The 15000-nt window shown below is 39.2% G+C and overlaps 2 protein-coding genes across 4 annotated transcripts in view; both read right to left on the bottom strand.

Annotated features, from left to right (window-relative positions):
* Positions 1 to 15000, bottom strand: part of LOC137992811 (uncharacterized) — a 217588-nt gene that overhangs the window by 114908 nt on the left and 87680 nt on the right. The window lies entirely within an intron of this gene.
* LOC137991457 (protein kinase C beta type-like) lies at positions 1178 to 13576 on the bottom strand. Its single transcript, XM_068836538.1, has 10 exons — positions 13494 to 13576; positions 10257 to 10356; positions 9149 to 9334; positions 8179 to 8343; positions 6790 to 6887; positions 6631 to 6693; positions 6124 to 6265; positions 3768 to 3848; positions 2498 to 2626; positions 1178 to 1285 (listed from the first exon to the last, which is right to left on the bottom strand). The coding sequence occupies exons 1-10, from the start codon at positions 13574 to 13576 to the stop codon at positions 1178 to 1180; spliced, it is 1155 nt and encodes a 384-aa protein (XP_068692639.1).

Genomic DNA, 15000 nt, shown 5'->3' with positions numbered 1-15000 from the left:
CTTGAAATTCACCATCGAGATAGCTGAACTAGTATCCTTTTTGTTGGCATGAATATCACTAAAAGTGGCAAATGACTCGAAACATCAGTCTACAGAAAGTCCACCAATACTGGATTACTCCTGCACTACCACAGCCATGTGGACAAACGTTACAAAGATTGCTTACTCACCACTACGATCCATCGTGCATATCAGCTATCATCTACTCCTACTGCGTTTTCTGGTGAATGTAACAACCTCCGCTCTATTTTCCTCAACCTCTTCTACCCAATTAATTTGATCAATTCAGCGATCAATAAGTTTTTGAGTAATATTGACAACATCGATGCAACCAAGAATACAATTGATGACAGCTCTAGCATCACGGTTCCACTTCCTCGGTTTTAAAGATCAACAATCAGCAATCAGCAAGAAGCAAATGCAAATTTTGAGCGCCGACATTGGTGTCCAAATTAAACCAATCTTTCAGGCTAAGAAGATTGGCCAAATCCTCGCTCTAAAAGAGAAGCCCCCTATTGTCAACAATCAATGCGTGGTTTACAAATTTGAATGTGGCTGTGCGACGCAGATTCTGTCGGGAGCACCGGCCGACGTTTACACCAGCGTATTAGCGAGCACAAATACTCTGCAATCGAGAGGCATCTTGAGCAACACGGTCTATTGAAGACTGATTTGTTTGACAAGCAATTTTCTGTTCTAAAGAAATGTAGATCAAGGTTTGATTGTCTAATTTTTGAGATGTTATTCATTAACGAATTGAACCCTGGGTTAAATACTCAAAGAGACTCTATTCGCGCCAAACCTTTTTACGTGACTCTGGGTGCGAATACTTTGTTATTTGCATATTTTCACTGTGTTATTCGTCTCTTCTAGGAATTGTTTTACATTTATATTCGTTCTCATTTCACTCATTATTGACTTGATAATGACGTTAAGCCAACGTCGAAACGTCGCATTTGTAAACTTTTAACCAACTGAAAAAGGTTTTTAGTTTTTTAAACTTTTCAACTTCATCGCAATTCTTTACAGTTAAACTGTTAAAAAAAATAATTTTTAATAAAAAAACAATGAAAAAAAAATTTGTTCACTGATTTCCTCAAAGGGACAACATTTTGGTAGGTTAACTCTTCATGAGAAAGAAAATCGTCTTCGTCGAGGTATTAAACGATATCAAGTTTTAGATAGCGATGTGGTACTTCAGACAGAGCTGTGAAATCTTGGTGCGGCCAGCTACCCCCTTAGTTCCTTCTGTTTTTCGATGTTTGGTATTTAACATGGCATTGACCTGTGAGAAGGAAAGAGGATTCAAAAGTCAGCAGTGTGTTTTTTGGAGTTGTATTGATTGTCTCGGTTTTTTAATCACATTAACCTCCAGTAGGCAGGTATTTACAAATTGGCCTCGGTTACCGTGGCAAGAATTTCTCTAGTTACATATCAAGATTAAAAAAACCGGCTTCTCTGAACTGATAAAACAGTTCTTACCGTTCCATACGATGCCGTCAATGCATATTGAGCACATCAAATCTAATAGTTTTTAAACATAGTTAAAAACCTTTTACTTTTTGTCTCTCATATGTAAAGTGTTTATGAAACATGTAAATCCATGAGAGTGTTTGGCGCTTCGCTTGCTGAATTATCTTTCTTAATCATCAAATCTAATCCTCTTCTCCGGGATTCCGTAGCACCCTGAAAACTGTATCTGAAGGTCAGGGAAGTCTATACTCTTTTTTTATGACCAATTTTGCTGTCGAATTTGTAAGGAACCAGATGTTTCGCTGCTAACCTGTTCTTGAGTATGCAAACGTATCCTCTTTATTTTGTTATGAGCGAGCATGAAAGAAGTGAGTTTCAAATGAGACGAATTCTTAATTTATATATGTGTTACGCCAGTTCTATCAGGTCAGGCACGGCCATAAGTGTGTGAATCAGAGGGATGGACGTATTTAAGCCCATTCTGACCAAACTAACTCTACCAACTCAATCGAATCAAACGTCGAACTTTCAAGCGCTTTATTCTTGCGTTCATTTTGCAACTGATTTTTCTGGTTATTAAGCATACAAGAAAGAATGTGAAATAATAGCGAAAACGCAAACCTTGGTGGTACAAGTTTCAGGTTTTCAACATGGTCCCAGATGGTGTTTTGGAAGAATCTATGTTGACGAATCCAAGGGAAGTGGCCGCCCTTGTAGCATCAATCGATGGTTTGTGTGGAAGGGAGAGACAGGATTTTTTATTAGTTTAAGACAAAAATTGACCACTTAGTGATTGCACTCAAACTGGAACAAAGCCAACTTTGGCCGCGACTTCGTTCTCAGGGTACCTGGGTGGAAAGCGGAAGAGAGACCCTACAAGGGCACCTGGTTCGTAATTTTTTATCATTTTCCTATTTTCCCTTCTGCTGCCAAAAGGCACAGTTATGTTACAGACTGTCCTTTCTTTACGAAGTGGAGAGCACCTGACCGTTCCCTGCCATTTATCAGGAAAGTTAACACGTACATGAAGGCACAGCTCTGCTGCATGGAGAGACAGATCACCGCTTGACACACAACTTTCGAGACTCAATGGATCTTGGTGAACAATGTTGAAGTGAAGATCTCCCATCTGTTCTCCAGTCTCAAATGGATACTAAAAAAAAAACATACAAGTTTTCAAATTAGAAGAGCTTGTTTCTACATCGTACCATTGCTCACCGAAGTGGAGTAACCCCTGACTACCTTCAACGACACTGTCGGAGATGTCTCGGAATTGGTTGGATAGTTCGCCCTGCTCTTTGCTGCTAGAGATACCTTTACAATTATTGGTCTCTAGTCATACTACGCAAGCTTAATAACTCACTGAGTAACGGACGAAAGAATTTATTGAGCGAAATAATTTTATCATGATAGGAAGCCATTTTGTTTCGCTTTGTGTGTTCGAATGATAAGTACTTTGTAAATCTTCCCGCGAAACGTTAACCAGAGCTTTTCAGCCAATGACAAGTCTTGTGTGAGAAGTTATTACCCATGGGATTGAGACTGGCCACTCATGCAGGCCAAATCTTATTTAAGAACTCGTCTAAAAATAGCTTGATGTCTGAAAATTCCGTTACATAGACCTAGTATTGGAGTTGTAGGCTTCTGGTTATGGCCTCTCTAGATATAAATTTAATCATCTGCAAGTAGATTCGTCTCACATCTGCAGATTCCGCAAATTTCCAGAATTAATACTGAATTGAGGGTTTTTTAGGGAATGGGATTCAAGATAGTGAGTACAATGTATGATACTAAATATGTAAATATTTTACTTAATGTACGACCTCGGATATTGCCTTTCTAGCTTTTTGGTTTGTTCAATCACAATCTCGGTTATGAGCGCATATACCGTATGACCTAACATGGAAACTGACTGCGTCAAGTGTTGCAAAGCTTAAAAATATGTGTGGGAATCGAAATTTCTCGGAACACAATGCAGGAAAAAGCAGAAATAGATAAAAGTTTTAATAAAACAATTATTCCATTCGCACTTATATGAGACTTGTTATAGCCAACTCATATCCAACGCGCACTCACGGAATAATCATGGTACGAACTTGATCGCTTGCTTTTTGTCCTGGCCTGGGATTACAGAGTTATTATAATAAGTTACCTTCCGTGATATATTTTGGACAGTTTGAATTGCAAAATTCCCTCACAAGGAAATGGAATAAGATGTCGCGAAATACACTAACACAAGGAAATAGAAAGAAAGTGATGTCGCGAAATACATTAAATCAGTTGCACAGACTTACCATTCCCGACAACATGATGTAACACATGATACCGAGTGACCACCAATCACAGCTCGAGTCATATGGCTCAAGCAAGATGACCTGGAATAAATACGACTTAGGTTAGAACAAGTCCATTAGTAGATTTCTTGTGTCAAAATTACGTCTACTATCCTTGAAGGTTTTTTCGAAGGTTTCGGGAAGTAACACAATTTCCCCCTATTTGGGATACGATAAACCGGAACCCAGCTGAAATATTTACATACTTCGATTTTGTTTCAGCACGCTTTTCAACCGGCTCATTGAACATCGATTCAACTTCGTTTCAACATGTTCAACACGGTTGAAAGGGAAGGGGGGAGGGGGTTGGGGAGAAAGCGGTTTCAACATCGCTGTTCAACAAAGTCGAACGAATGTTGAAGCAATTTGCACGGGCCTTTACAATGTTCACTAAGCACTTAATGACTGACCCCAAGGGAAACAGTGAGTTTTGTTTCCCCGAGACCCTCAATGTTGCCCTAGGCGAAGCCGAGGAGAACATTGAGGGTCGAGGGGAAACATAACTCACTGTCAGCGGTGATAAACATTGTATTCCAACACATTTTTATAAAACTTGACATTTCGTATGCTAGTCAACACACATTTTCAAAAGTGACCGTTACAATGTTTTGAAAACTATATATATATCGTAAACATTAGGGGTCTGGATCGGCTGTGTATACAGTACGTTTTGCATGTGCGTTTTCAGAGAGTTTACGGAACGATAACATCTACGGTGATGATAATACTATTGTTTAAAAAATGAGGGGAATTTGGTATGCCGTACGTGCTGCATGCATTTTAGAACATTTCTTTGCCATACGCTAAAAACAGCAAAGTCAACTGTTTTGACGACAGCGTGAGTATTCATAAATGACCGTAAATGCATACTTCATTCCTTGTATTAAATGTCACGTACTTCAAACTTCGTAGCAATTTTTCGGTCATATTGTAAACTGTACAACGTGCACAAGATAGAATAATAACTTACAGCGCAAAGTTATATTCTTTAAGGTAGAGTTTTCGTTTCCGTTGTGACTTCTTAAACTACCGGTACCTATTTTTTTACAATGACGTTAAATGACCAGACCAATATTACGTTCAGGTTTTGTGATGAGGACGTCAAGACGTAACGATAAATATTCAAATTTTCTGTACGCTTCTACCTCGCTTATACGAAAAGGAAACCACGTTACCTCAAAATATTTTTGGTATTGTGAGTATTTTGCGACTTTTCAAAGTCGTTCACGTCGTATAATGTGGACGAAGTCTCCTATCACGTGTTTTCTCTATTTTCCGGCTCTTTGTAGCATTAACGTCGCCTTAAGCCCTGGCCAAACTATCGAACGAAGTTGGATTCAACGCTCCAACTTTGCTCGGTCCAACATTGTTTGACCGTTTGGACACCCATGTTGGAAGATATTCGTCCAACATTTTTTGGTCGATGAAGTGTTGGATAGAGTTTGCTTTTGATCGAACATAATTATTACGCCTAACAATTCTGCTCGACAATATTGCAGTGATTTGCGGTAGACTTTAATATACCGGACCGAAAAGGCGGAAGAACCATTGTTATTCTGATTAGGCCTTGTTGTTTTGTTTTATGGGCGTTAATTATTCCGAATCCGGTATATGAAAGACAAGCCGTGATTTGCCGCTCTTCCAACAAAGTTGTGTCCTAAATAGAGTGACGTTCGTGCTGCCATCCAATCACCAATCGCTATCTTATTTTCAAGCATCATTTGGTGAAAAAATGGCTGGAAAGGACCAAGGGGACGTTGTGGTTGTTGACGAACACAAAGAACCTTGATCAGCGAGTATGAAGCAGGGCCATGTCTGTTGGACACCATTATCGCTCTGTGTGGAGATGTCTGGTTCAATAGCGTTTAACATTTCTGCAAATTGATCCGAGTGGATGTATCTTGCAGTGAACAAGCCCTTTTGGCAAGCCCTTTTGTACTCGTCTTCTTAACCATTGTTTGTTTTTTCCACGTTTGAATCCGTCCTCAAACAGCTCCAGCAGCATAAACGCTACAAGCGGTTTTTGTTTCATTGTTAGCACCATATTTTCAAATTAAGTGCCAACTTCTATTTGGATCAATTTCGTCAAGCAATGTTGGATAGTGTTGTGCCACTACATTTACATCTAACAATGTTGCCTGTGGGATTTAACTTTGTTCGATAGTTTGGCCAAGGCTTTAGCCGTCGTAGTCATAAATTAAAGTGGTTATAGATCGTGCGCCAGTGCATGTGGCCAAGCCGGAACAACTTCGTTTTCTAAGCTTCTCCTTCGAAGACGAGACCAGGGAACTGCCGGGATTGGTGCTAGGATCTTTACCTCTGGAGCGATATACAGGTCCGTCCCGCAGATCTGGTTGTCACAGATTTCTTCGAATGGCGTTCCATAATGGGAAAGTCCAAAATCAGCTATTTTGATGTGTCCCTCTCGGTTTATTAAGACATTGTCAAATTTCAAGTCCCTTAAACAAGAAAAGAACGAAGAATATGAAGGATAAACACCCAGAAAATGTCTACTTTGTAATAGGAAAATATATAACATAAAAAGGGCTTACACAAAACATCATATATGGCTTTTGTCTGAAGGCAGTTCATGGTGGGCTAGCGCTTGCCCATGAGATCTGAAGTTTCCAGTTCAAGACCGATGAAGTTGTTCCTGGTAGTTAATGTTTCTCATTTTTAGGTGGTTATGTGAATAGCCTACCTCCTGAAGTTTCTGATTCTTAAAATTGTTCTGTTCTGTATTATAATTTGTTTGAATTGCCCTGAGCAGCCCCTATAGTAAGTGGTCAATAAAATTGGTAGTTATTAATCTTATGATACATACCGGTGAACGATTCCATTCAAGTGTAAAAACTCCAAGCCGCAGATAAGTTCAGAGATGTAAAATCTTAAGTAAAACACAAAAAGAGAAAACAAATGAGAAAAATAATACGTTCCTATTCTCACTGACACCACGATGTGCATAGTGATCGTAACGCAATACCTTGCGGTTGCCTCTGGAAATCTTCCATCATGTTTTTCAAGATCTGTTAACAAATCTCCGCCTTCCATAAAGTCCATTATGAGACAAGCTCGCTGATCCTGTTGATTAAATAAAAATCTTTCTTATCTCGTGCCATCTTACTCTTTAGTTTAACCAGGAGTCCAGAACTTGCAGCTTACATTTCGAATTTTTTCGACGATCTTTGTTTAGAACGACTTCTCTAATAAATCAATCCCGGGAATCAATCTGCAATGTTGCTGATTATGTCAGTGAATAAATTATTTGAGAAAAAAAAAAGCATTCAAAATTACAGTTTCGTAAGCCCATATTCCATTCGAGATGGCAAAAAGCTGAAAAGGTGAGAGGCAGAAACAACATTTGTTTTATTACGCTCTGTCGCACCGTCCATTGTTTTTTCGATAATACGTAGTTTCTGCTTGCGGATCATTCATAGCAGGTCGACGTTTGCCTCTCTCATTTTTCAAAATCGGCCAAACGTTTGTATAGTGCCTGGTTACTCAAAGATCAATTGAACCATTGCTCCAGTGTAAAAATTTTGTTTCACAGATCTCAGTGATTAAAAGGAGTCTAAAAGCACCATAAGAGAAGTAGAATATATCGCGGTAGCAATTGCGCCTGAATACTCTTCGGTCAAGTTTGTTTTTGATAGACTTGATTTGCGAATTTTTCGGAGACGATTTATGAAGTTCATACAAGAGTCCATCAATCTTGATATATAATAAGAATCTTAATCTATTTTAAGCGTTTTAGCAAGGATGGGTGGATACCATTTCCATTGTTTTTAAATCGACAGGATAACAAAGACTATAGAGGTTTGCACGGCAGCCACGTTGCATGGCAGAAACAATAGATTCTTTTTCCTATGGGAACAAATGTTCTTTCTAATACAAAACATTTTCATTGTTCCTGCGATGCAACATGGCTGTCGTGCAAAACCTCTATTCTGATATTTTTCTTCCATATCGATATCGATACTCAGCGACGTCAAGAGTTTACTGGTAAGTCACGTGATTCGCTTAATGATCATAGCACGTTAATGTTGATTGTTGCTTAGTACTCTAACAACACAGACAAACAAGTCAGACTACCGCGTTGTTTATTTCACTTAGTTCACATTCCGCGGTACACTGAATACGACAGCGCTCTTGGTGTTGACCACTTGACGAAAAGAACGCAGGCTCAGGAGGAGACAAAACTTTAGCAGGTCATATAAATAGAACCCATACTCCTCCACTAGTAGAGTATTTTCCGATCCAACATAAGTGTCTCTGCTATTGAATATTTGTTATAGGTATCGGCCCATTCTAACTTGTGCAAGGATTTTACCAGCACAATATGGTATTGTAATTTAAGGCAATCAGTCCTTACATAGTCGACAAACTGCCCGCGCAATTCCATGATAAACTTATTCCAGCATGATAGCCCGATATTCATGGCTTCTTTTTCGCAACGGATCGTATGTTCATCTTCGGTGGTAAACATTTGTTTCACGGCATAGAACCGGTTTAACTTTTCATGTTTACAGAGCAGGACCTGTAATAAAAAAGGATGTTAAGAATCAAAGTAGAGAGTTCAGTTGCAGTTGAAATTTTAGAATAACAACGGTTGTCTAGAATAATTCAATCAACTGAGCCCCTGGTGCGTGACGATCGATAAGAATTAAAAAACACAGGATCTTTCGTTTTACGGTTAGAGTCCACTGTTTCTGTTTCTGCATTCTTCGTCCATTCTATCTAAACCCACGCAAGCTCATGGGTGACGCCTGAATGCGCCAACTGCACTTCCCAAACTTGTCTTGCGCTCAACTTCCAAATAATGCTAATACAGTAAAAACCGCAACTAAGAACCTACATTTTTAGGAGTTAGCCTAAACAGGTTCTTATATAAATGGTAGTTGACAGAATTTTAGGCTATCTAAGTTCTTAAAATGGGTTCTTAATACTGGAGAAAAAACAATTAAAACACAGGTGCAAACAAGTTGGTCATTAGCCTATACTTTTCTTTTCTTCAGCTTTTTTTTCTTCAAATATGATTCTTGCAATGCAGCTGTAATGTACTAGTAGGATTTTAGAAAATAAGAACCTGTTTTAAGTTTCTTAGGCTAAATAGGTTCTTGTTTATAGGGGGTATCAATGACCAATTTTAGGCTAACAGGTTCTTAATTTTAAGGTTCTTAGTTGCGGGTTTTTACTGTACCTCTCAGTTCCTTTTGTATTGAAAAAATCACAACGACGAAAAAGTAGGAGCACTTTAAAGAGCAATCACTAACCTTAAATTCTTCTCAGGGTTTAGCCCTAATTAATGCAATGTATCCGAATTATCGAATGACCTCACTTACCTTTCCAAAGGCACCTTGTCCAAGGATTCTATCAAAAATGAGTTCTTTGGGGCTTTCGATCCAGATTGCCTCTTCTGACCGCGATTCATCATTCTTTGTCGATGTATTCTTCTTGAGTTTTGGCTTCTTGTTAAACGGCGAGCCTGAACTTGATTTCTGGAGCTTTCTTTTAATTTTCCTTGGGCACTAAAAAGTTACGACAGTGAGAAGGGACTTGACTGCTTTGTCTATGGTATTGGTAAAGCTAGGACACATTTATTAATTGTTGATTAACACGATTCTAGAAGTGAATTACACAGAAATTGACCTAGGAAGTAGAAGGTAAGGAGAAAGCATCAGTAGAAACAAAGTTTAATTTTTGAGAAGAAAACACTTGCAGTGTTTCCTAAAAGTTTGCTAAAAGTAAAGGCATGGATTTGCCTAATCCTTTCCTGTGCTCCAATATGTTTCTCGTTATGAAAGTCAAGACATCTCGCTACAAAGCAACTTTCTTCACAACGCGATTTGCAACGATTTTTTTTAGGTGTGTGCTTAGGTGCGCCAATCATGACGTCGGCTCAAAACGTGCAACGCAAAGGCAAGGAAAAACGTTCTTGCACGCTTTCTTCGCTACTGCGTCAGTGTAAGTACAAAACCGATTCTTCAAGAAAAACGACTGGAATCCTCCGTCCGCACATTGTAGCTTGCAAAGGTCAGAATCGTAATCGGTAAAGTAAGCAATCTCGTGGAAATCCTAACCTTCTGATTTTGACCTCATCAGTTGAATTTTTGAGAGATACTGAAATAGGAAGTAAATGAAACGTTCTTGTACTCTTCAGCCAATATTTCTGTCCTCTGATACATTGAACACTACATTGCTCGTAAGGTTGAAATGGTCTTTTCAAACTCAGGCGAGACCACGGAATTGATCGCACGATCTTATTCCAAATTGCATGGAATGTCACGTGACAACTTGTTCATGGTTTTCAGTTGTGAAAAACGCGGGGATTCTTCGTCATAATAATTGTAACCAGGATTTCTTTCTCGCACTACTCGCTGGCAAAAAAGTACTTGTCAAATATAGTTGTCCTATGGAGGCTTATGGACGAAAAATCAAGCTTTTGCTTACCTTATCTTTCAGATCAATTTTCTTTGCTGTCAGGTCATTGGTTCTGGCCGTGTGACTGTCAACCTCGGCAGAAGTAACTGACGATGAAATACTGGAAAGACTGAAGTATGATTAGAGTTAAAAATTAGCTGATAACAAATCTAAACATTTCGAGATCAGATCAGAGGTGAGTGCTTCCTTTTATGGCCCATCGACTGGACAAGCACAGGATGAAATATGTGATCACAATTTAGCAAGTTGCAAGTAGAAGGGAAACCATATATTTGCTTTCAAATGCAATCAATCGATCAATCAATCTTTATTTATACATGATAAGTATTTAAAGCCACTCTTCGCTTATGGGGTCAAGTCTAAATAATTAAGTAAAATAACTTAATCAATTAGATTATAGATAAATAGGATACACACCAGCTACTGTAACAATCATATAGCTACTTACAGTTTAAAACACTAACAAAATATCTGACAAGTCTAAAACGATAAAAGCTTACAATTCTAAAATGCAAGGTGTTACTCTGGTATCGACTAATTATTAACACCAATTATACTTAAAATCTTCCTCCCTTCCGTTTAATGTTTGAGGGGAGATGCATTCGAAATCTAGGTGTAGCAGAGCCTTCGACGGTCTTTCCATGATAGCGTATTTTTTAACATTGTCTATATCGTCATTAAGTTGAGGAACCAACGTGTTCCAAACTATTGCTCCTCTTCGAGCTATAGAGTTCTTCATATAGTTGGTGTTAAAATGAGGGACATCAATTTCCAGTTTTTCCTAAGTTGGTATCGCTAAATGTTATCATTGTTCTTAACTATGATAGCTGACATAGCGTCTGGAGTCAAGTTACTGTGGTTACATAAGCTTAGCTAAGCTGATTTTATACTTGTGAAAATCATTAATAATTCATAAGGATGATAGCCAACAGAAACGCACTATTCAGGTCACATGTGTTGGTTTGTAAATGCCGTTAAAATTCAACTGTCTGAAAGCACGGGGTTGGATTGAATAGATAGCAGGGAAAGGCTGAGCTTGATGAATTTTTAATTAGTTGAATTAGCAGTAAAATAGGCTAGTTTCGAATTTTGCAGCAACAAAAGAACAGAGTCGAGGTTCAGGGGAATAATTTGCATTTTCCTTTGTTTTGAACAAAACAAAATGCTAATTATTCCCCTGAACCTCGACTCCGTTCTTTTGTTGCTGCACAATTCGAAACTAGCCTATTAAATGTTATAAAGACTTCTAACTCGTCTAATTAGTATGCTTAACTTTAAAAACGAGTCCTGTAGATTTGTACAAAGTTTATTAATGAATCACAAGTTTGACATTTCAATCACAACTATTAGGGAACAATTTACTTGCATCTTGTGTGCCTTGTCAAGAACGTGTAAATGCATCCTTGCCTTCCGTCTCACGCAAATGACAGTTAATAGCACAAAATAACAAATGAAGCGAATTGGGCGGATAACGCTCTCCATTTTGCTTGGCCACTTCACAAACGAACTGAATTTGCTCAACCAAAAGTTTAGCCTATTTGCCGACATGTGCTCTACTGAAACGGTCACATCTTCAACATCTTCGCATTTGAGACCGGCCATTCTAACAACTTCTCACATTGCACATTTATTTTGCCGTGACTGCTGCCACTCCTCGAAGACTTTTCTACCCCATTTAGTGTTGTATTGTGTTGCTTTCGGAGTTGCTCCGACACTAGACTGGTCTCTTCTTCTTTACTCTTTGGAGAGCGAAACCAACCAGCCATGTTTCTACCACAAAAGCTCTACCAAAATAGATTGCTAAATTCAATACTAAACTCCTATAGGACAACTCCACACCCACGTGATTAACATAACAATCAAAATCTATTGTTTCATTTCACAAGTAAGATAAAATATTCGCGTCCGACCTTTATGGGCTATAAAACGGCTCGCCTGTGGCTCGCCGTTTTAACTGCCCATAAAGGTCTCCCGCTCATATTTTATGTATCACTAAAACGGCTCGCCGTTTTAACTGGCTATAAAGGTCTCCCGCTCATATTTTATCTATTACAAAAAGGCTTAAGAAGACCAATTAGCATTTTTCATAACATCTGCATTAGACATCTCCCAAGGTAGTTCAACGATAATTTTCGCAGCTCTACAATGCAGTTCGCCTGAAAATGCTTTAGTTTAGAGAACGTACTCGTGATGCGATATTCATTTCATTAAAATTGAAATATTTCGCATTTTTATGTGACTGAGTGTTTAATGTAACCAAGGACCCGTTTCTGGAATTCCCGGTAACTTTCCGGTCCCGGCGAGTGGCCCGGTAAATACCCCATAACGTTTCCGGTGCTTCTCCCTGCTTTCGAATTTTGTCGTCAACGAAGCCTCATCTCACTCTGCAACGCCGTCCTAACTCTGTCCTATTCATGACTCTAAATTCACAATTTCAGAAAAAAAGTAAAATTCATTTTGTTTCCGGCAGAATCTTTCCTTCAAAAGTTTAGATCATTTTCATCGTCACGTAATTCATTGGACCTGTAAATTAGTATCAAGAACTACAAGTTCGGACATGAAAACGAGTCCCGGTAGGTTAACCGAGGCGGTGGTTACCGGGACATTTGAGAAACGGTCTCCAGAGTCATAGACAGGACTATTTGGGTGGGGCGTAGGAAGAAGGGGGGGGGGGGGGTTTTGCGAAATAAGGAAAAGTGGGTAGGTATATCTCTAGATTTTTGGCGTTTAGTTCCTGTCCAGTTACGGTCTATCTCCGCTCCTTGTCGTTTGAGTCGTTTGTAAATTTCCCCTTTCTCATTCTTCCAAAGATAAATGGGGAACGCTAGGCTGCGTACATTTACTAGTCTTTTTTTGTACGCCGACGAAGAATGACGGAAATATGCGAATCCTTCATTCAGCTTCGTGTGGCCTTTTTTCGCGGGAGGCATAGAATAAGTTGATTGGTTGCTCTAGAAACGCAGAATAATAATCGATCTGTTTCTTCGCTGAAAATCCTTGAGAAAGGCAATACCTTTTCAAAGCATCATTGGGTGAGTCAATCGTAACCGGCAAATATATTCGAACACGTCCTAATGAAATAAAGACATTTTTCTCATCTAGATTGTTTTCAAGAGAACGGAAAGGCAGAAGAAACTAGCAGTAAGAACTAAAACGGCTGCTATCGTTAATTGCGCCGTGGGTGGAACCATTTTTTTTTGCAATGACTAAATCCAAGTTTAACATATGAAGCGCTACTTTTCTTACCTTGTGTCATTATTTCTTCCTGTGATAAAATCGAAAACACTTTTCATAGCGATAAACGTCGCGAAAAATGTGTTCATAACCATGGCTTTCTCGGCAGAATCGCTTCCAATCCAGTAAAATAGCTAGCACTAAAGTAAAAGGCTTACGTCATAATGAGTATTATGACCACGCGCGAGCGGAGGGATTCCATGAGCCTCGCTGGAAATATTGACGTCACTCAGATATAAAGAGGACTGCACAGTTTTTTGACTTGGCCCCAGTTGCTCAAAAGGTGGATAACGCTATCCACCGGATAAATCTCGATGTATTGGATACTACAATTGGTTTTGCTATGACTTATCCACTGGATAGTGATTTATCTACGTAACGGATATCGATATCCATCGTTTGGGGCTAGGTCACAATTTCCTTTTCAGAAGGATCACTCATGTTTTTTTTGAATTGCGGTACGGTTGATTTATTAATAGCAATGTAATTTATATAGCGCATTTGTGCGGCTTAGCGACAGTTTTTCGACCTTATTCGATAAGACTAGAGGAGTCTAATTAACCTGCATGTTCAGATGTCATTCTCATTTCACAGACCTTGAGTGTTTGTCCGATCTCAGGGGCTCATCTCCCAAAGACTGAGCCAAGCAGTCGGCAGTTTTGCAAATGTGACGAGTATGCGAACGATGAAAACCAGTTGCATACGAAACGAACGTGAATGGAAAGAAAAAAAAAAGGAAAGGAAAGGAACTTTATTTAAGTGTCTAGTCGTTCTAGCGCTGAAGCACTAATCGGGGACACTGTAAATTGAAATTAACAATTAACACAAATCAAGTCAAATGTTGTTTTTTGAGGAGAGGGGAAACCGGAGTACCCGAGCAAAACCTCTCGGCGCAGAGTAGAGAACCATCAAACTCAACCCCCATTTGACGCCGAGTCTGGGAATCGAACCCGGGCCACATTGGTGGGAGGCGAGTGCTCTCACCACTGCGCCATCCCTGAACCCCAAGATGGGTCGTATGCGTCGTTTGTCAGAAATACTCCTTCTATCTGGCATCATATCATTCATAACAGATACAAATTGCGGCGAGAAAAACGTAAAGAGGAAAAGTAGCCAGCCCTGTGTCACAGCACGCAGGCATTTTTTGAAAAGTGGGGTCTTTTATCGATTTGCTTAGAAAAATGGAAAAGAAAATGCTTTGCTCGCTGGGTGATTTCTTCAAAAAGGGAAGGAGAGTCTAAGGACGCTTTCCATTTGACAGAGCTGACCGGCCAGACCGGTCATTTGTAAGGACTAACTCTAAAACGTTTTCAACTTAACACACTTCGAGGATGATATGTTCTCCTCCAGAAAAATAAAAAATACGATTATCATAAATACGATTATCATCCTTCCAATTGTTTCAATTTCTTTGCAAACTGACGGGTCTGACCGGCCAGTTCTGACAAAAGGAAAGCGCTCTAAGAAATATTTTTAAGTGGAAGCAGCTGAAACGGGGCATTTTTCTTTCAATTTTTAC

The sequence above is a fragment of the Montipora foliosa genome, chromosome 2 (assembly GCF_036669935.1).
Source record: "Montipora foliosa isolate CH-2021 chromosome 2, ASM3666993v2, whole genome shotgun sequence".
Lineage (NCBI taxonomy): Eukaryota > Metazoa > Cnidaria > Anthozoa > Scleractinia > Acroporidae > Montipora > Montipora foliosa.
The sequence above is the reverse complement of the archived record's forward strand: the minus strand, read 5'-3'. Positions and strand labels throughout refer to the sequence as shown.